Here is a 5,851-nt window from a genome sequence, read left to right as displayed (position 1 = left end):
AGGAATTATCACTTTAGTATTGTTTTGTGCATGAATATTTATTTTCTTGAAAGTGTGCTAACTTGTTTTTGCTAATTAGGAGAGCTGATTTCATTCTGCAGGAGAAAGAAATTTCTTGTGAATGACTTTTTATAGTTTACAATGTCAACAAACCTAACACTAAAATTGTAAAAAAATACCTTTTTATTTTTTTTTATTTTTTTTTATACTATGGTTTTAATTTATAACTACCTTCTAATAATTTTTTTAAAAACAAAACGTAACTTTGAATCTAAGGTTATAGAATGAATTTTCCTCAAAAGGAAAAATATGGTACAAGTAATGATATTATGGGCCTTCCAACAATAATTGAGTAGTGAGTACTGAGTAGCATATATTGAATTACGAAATTGGGACTCACAAGACTATCAATCAAAAATAAAAATACATACTAGTGTAGTAGTATATGAATCAATCAAAATTAAGATTATCTACAAATAAAAAATTTAAATCTACTCGTATATTTCTAAAACCTTAGATTATGTCTAAAACCTTAGATTAGTTATTGATAAAAAATCTATCGTCTAAGAATATAAATCATCTTCGTCATCGTTCACGGCAGCAACAGAGGTAGTACTACCGGAATTCTGATTGGCAGCAAAGCGGAATTCAGAACCAATTCCGCGAGATTGCTGCAACGTTTGAGCGAAGGAGTGATACTTTCGTATGTCAGCATCACTAACACTTTTGCGTGCATATTTCATTGACTCTTCGAAGTGTGCTGCCTTGATCTCAGACAACTCTTCACTTATATCTTCTTCCATCAAGTCAAGGTTTTCTGTTCTCTTCTTTTCCTTCTCAATGTCCTGCCAAAAAAATACAATTTAGTTCACAAACTTGTACATGTTACGCCAGACTTAAACAAAAAAATTGACTACATTCTATGTGACATATACAAATACAAAGTTTACAGAATGTAACTTAACAATATGTTTTTTTGACGGGGACTTAACAATATATTCAACAAAACAACATACCTTCTCAATATTTTCCCTGATTGCGTATTTGCAAGCACGTTGGCAGATTTCGGTAATGTCTGCACCACTGAAACCATGTGTATACTGTGCGAGAGCAGCAAGGTCAACATCCTTGGAAACCGGTGATTTCCTCAAACAAGATTTGAAAATCTGAAGGCGGGAATCTTGATCAGGAAGAGGGATGTAGATCAACTGATCAAGCCTTCCAGGTCTAAGTAACGCAGAGTCAATAATATCTGGCCTGTTTGTAGCTCCAATGACAAAAACTGTTTTCTTCGCGTTCATCCCATCCATCTCAGTCAGCAATTGGTTCAATACTCTATCAGCAGCTCCTCCGGCATCTCCAGATGAATTACCACGCTGAAAATTTTTCATAAAAAAAAAAAATTAGCTAAATGAGATCATTGATATGTAATTAAGCCTGCAACGAAACAACAATTCCATGGACATTAATCCCTCACCTGTGTAGCAATGGAGTCAAGCTCGTCGAAGAATAGAACACAAGGTGCTGATTGACGAGCCTTGTCAAAAATTTCCCTAACATTTGCCTCACTTTCTCCAAACCACATGGTCAGCAACTCTGGTCCCTTGACGCTGATGAAATTGGCTTGACATTCATTAGCAATCGCCTTTGCAAGCAATGTTTTACCACAACCAGGAGGACCATAGAAGAGAACACCTTTGGAGGGTGACATTCCAAACTTCTCAAACTTTTCCGGGTGCTCCACTGGATACTGCACAGTCTGCAAACGAAAACATGAAGGTGTAAATACCCAATAAGAAAATGAAAACATCGACATTGCAATAAGCCAATATCCTGTATGAGTAAAATACCTCTTGAAGCTCTCTTTTGACAGTTTCCAATCCTCCAATATCGTCCCATGAAACATTCGGAACCTCCACAACCTGCCAAGTCCCAACCAAAGTTAGTGATCAGATTTTACGATTTCAGACAGATTATTTAAGCTGGAATGAGCACAATTTCACAAGACAGTATTCCAAGGTCAGTTTAAGTAGCATAATTTCAGGAAATTTAAAGCAAAACTTACTGTTTCACGCAGGGCTGATGGGTTGGAAGCTTGCAGAGCAGCTTGAAAGTGCTCGTTTGTGATAGCCATAGAGTTGAGTACCTCAGCATCAATTGTGTCGTCTTCTAAGTCAATGACATCCATTTTCTCCCTAATACACTGAAGAGCTCCTTCTGTGCAAAGAGCAGCAAGGTCTGCACCAACATAGCCATGGGTTTCCTTGGAAATTTTTTCAAGATCAACCTGAAAAAATTAAGAAAATATAAGTTGATGCGCAATGAACTTACTACTCCGGTACTCAAACCTCAAAAGTAACTTAATACAATGTCAGAAATACATTAAAAAAAAAATAAATAAATAAAAAAAAAAAAATAAATAAAATAAAATAAAACTTACATCTTCTGCAAGTTTCATGTTCTTAGTATGGATGCGAAGAACTTCCAGCCTCCCAACTTGATCAGGAACTCCAATGTCAATCTCACGATCAAACCTCCCGAATCTTCTAAGAGCAGGATCAATACTGTTAGGACGATTAGTAGCACCCATGACAATAACATGAGCACGGCTCTTAAGACCATCCATCAATGTCAGAAGTTGAGAAACAATGCGCCTTTCAACTTCACCATTAGTCTTGTCTCTCTTAGGAGCAATGGAATCAATCTCATCAATGAATATGATAGCAGGTGCATTCTTCTCAGCTTCTTCAAATGCCTTCCTCAGATTGCTCTCACTCTCACCAGCCATCTTTGACATGATCTCCGGTCCATTAATCAAGAAAAAGAATGCTCCAGTTTCATTAGCAACAGCTTTAGCAATAAGGGTTTTACCAGTACCAGGAGGTCCATACAGCAAAATTCCCTTAGGTGGTTTAACACCGATAGCAGAAAAGAGCTTAGGATGTCTAAGAGGAAGTTCAACAAGCTCGCGAATCTGAGCCATTTGTTTCCTTACACCACCAACATCATCATAACCAACTTCATTCAGTCTCTCCTCATCCTCGCGCCTAACAGGCTCACCATCACAAAAGATCTCGGTATCAGGGGAAACAATACAGTACTCTGCAGGAACCGTCTCAACCACTTTAAACTCAACACTTCGCATTCCTCCCCTGACTAAGAATAGATCACCTTTCCTAACAGGACGATAAACATCCATGAAATAAGCTGTTTAAAGCACAAACAAAAAAAGGGTCAAAATCCATTAAAATAACAACACAACATAAGAGATATATAACTATGATTTCTGTGCATTGTTGCATAAACTTACGCTTCAAATAAGCATCAAACAGGCTTCCTGTTACACCGTCAATAGTATCATCCACTGGTAAAATATGAACTTTTTCACCATATTTTACATCTGAAATCTCATGGACAGAAACAACATCTCCAAGGCGAACACGAAGATTAGCCCTCACAACTTTATTCATCCTAATCTTGCATTCTTCACACCCTTCATCTCCCTGTATAATGCATATTGTATTCTTCCTTACCTTACCCTGCACCAAAAAAATTAAAAAAATTCAGAACTAGCCTTTTATAACAAGAAACTAACAGTCCAACATACAAATAATCAACCGAAAATTACCTTAATTAACACTGTATCTCCTTGAAACAAGTTGAGTTTATCAATGACAGCAGGGTTAATAAAAACCAATGAGTTATCATCAACGTTTGCTTCATCAACGATCAAACGATTCGGAGCCTTTTTTCGCTCAAGGATTGCAGTAGAGTATTTGTCACTTTTGCTGTAACAAAATCCAATGGTCATAAAACTTGAAATCTAATAAATACACAACTTTGTAATATATATTGCATATTAAAACATTGGAGATCATAATTTGTTTACTTAAGATTTTTAATAGCAACTGAACTATAAACTTAAGAGGAACTCAGATTAATGCTAGTCCAAAAATAAAAACATAGTAATTCACACAAGTATACCAAAAATATGTGTATAAAGAACCAATAAAATTGACGATAGTATAACAAATTTAACCAATTACTCAACTTTGAAGTAAGTCAACAATTTTGGTTCTGTCAAAAAAATAAGTCAACAATTTTGGAAAGACTAACAGTATAATATAGTAGTTCTTTAATTAGTAATGTACATGTACATGAATTTGTACAATAAACTTCCAAATAGTATCAGATTATTCTCTTGCAAAATTTAATGTTGATTTTTTTTTTTTTTTTTTTTGGTATAATTCTCATAATCATGGTCACACAAAATCAAAGCATAAATTCACATAAGTTTTTGTTTTTTACAAAAAAATCCCACATAAAAAACCCAGAAATTTAGTTCATACATTATTAAAATTAAATACCCACAAATTACATTCGTGAATCGAATTGAATTAAAATCAAATTAACACAAAATAACCCCAAAAAAAAAGAAAAAAATTGAAGCAAAAGTGAGTAAAAATTAAAATAATTTGGAGAGTAAGAATCATACGAAGAAGAAGGTTGAGCATGATCAGAAGTAGGATTAGCCATTGAGATTTCTGGGTATTATTCTGAGAAAGATTAGACTTCGAGTTTAGTAAAAGAACTTGAATGAGAAAAAGAGTTGTGAAATTGAGGAAAAGTGAGGTTCGTTAGGTTTAATGGAGGGGTATATTAGTATATATAGGTTATTAAAGTCGGTTTCCTATTCCTAATCACTTTGAATTACAGTATTTTATTTCAAGTCAACTTATAATTCTTTGTCAATTGTAATTGAACTTGAACGTATTTACCCTTTTTCTTTGTTTCTTTAATTTATCTCTTTGTGATGTCACGCCCTCATGCCATATTAGGAAGCTTTTCTAAAAAAATAAAAAAAATAAAAAAAAAAAAAAAAACTCTAGAAACTCGTATAGAGCAAATAGAGCCTACGATTAGTTTTGGGTGGTTAGGTTCCAGTCCCCTCCCAATTGTTGTTGCGGGGGATCGAACATGGGTCCTCCCTACCAAGTGTGTCTCAATCACCACTACACCAACATTCAATTGGTAGAGGTTTCCTAAATTATAATTATAACTATATTTAAATATAGATTTTTTTCGTTTTTGGTAACTATCGTTATGGACTATAAGTTTATAACTGAATCTCGCTTAAAAAAATTTCAAAATTTGCACATAATATGTAACGGAGGTTATGATAAAAAAAATTACTACAGTAATATTAAATAGGAAAAATTGCCCTCATTAACCCCAATTTTGTCTCGTCTGCTAATATTAACCCCAACATAAATTTATCCTATTTAAAATTTATCTTAAGGTTAGGCCTATTTTCCCTAAACTAAATTGCATAAATCTTCAAATGCAATACTCGTAATTAAAATGTTTTGTTGAAGAAGATAATCTTAGAGCAACTACAATGGTTGGCTAATTCATATAAGAAATTATCTTTTTAATCTACAACAATTCTAGTTATTTGTTGCTCCAATGGTTACGCTAGTTATAAATTAATTTATTTTTAAATTTAAAATATTTTTTATCTAATAAATATCTACCAAGCTAATTAGCTCTACAAAGCTAATTTGCTTGCCAAAGCTAATCAGCAAGATGTGCAACAATGGTATAACTATTAGTTTAAGAGTTTTTATATTTGCAAGCTAGTCCCTTTTTTTAACCATTGGAGTTGCTCTTATGGCTTTCATGAGATTGGTTTAATTTTTTATTTTATTTTTTTTTAAAAAAAAACCATATTATGCAACATAATTACTTCTCTACCTCACTATACTTTGTAATAATTTGGTACACCTTTGTCCTTAATCCTTATACTATTATTTATTTATTTATTTTATTTTTTTTCGGGAAAGATTGAAAG

General features: G+C 33.4%; 1 protein-coding gene across 1 annotated transcript; it reads right to left on the bottom strand.

Moving 5' to 3' along the window:
* Positions 1-348: 348 nt before the first annotated feature.
* On the bottom strand, positions 349-4,646 carry LOC145603398 (cell division control protein 48 homolog E-like). The gene is made up of 9 exons (XM_081659308.1): positions 4,496-4,646; positions 3,629-3,788; positions 3,311-3,539; positions 2,441-3,207; positions 2,066-2,287; positions 1,851-1,922; positions 1,478-1,759; positions 1,017-1,376; positions 349-845 (listed from the first exon to the last, which is right to left on the bottom strand). The coding sequence occupies exons 1-9, from the start codon at positions 4,534-4,536 to the stop codon at positions 564-566; spliced, it is 2,415 nt and encodes an 804-aa protein (XP_081515434.1). The 5' UTR covers positions 4,537-4,646; the 3' UTR covers positions 349-563.
* Between the last annotated feature and the right edge of the window lie 1,205 nt (positions 4,647-5,851).

The sequence above is a fragment of the Chenopodium album genome, chromosome 2 (assembly GCF_948465745.1).
Source record: "Chenopodium album chromosome 2, dcCheAlbu1.1, whole genome shotgun sequence".
Classification (NCBI taxonomy): Eukaryota; Viridiplantae; Streptophyta; class Magnoliopsida; order Caryophyllales; family Amaranthaceae; genus Chenopodium; species Chenopodium album.
This window is presented reverse-complemented; position numbering and strand designations above follow the sequence as displayed.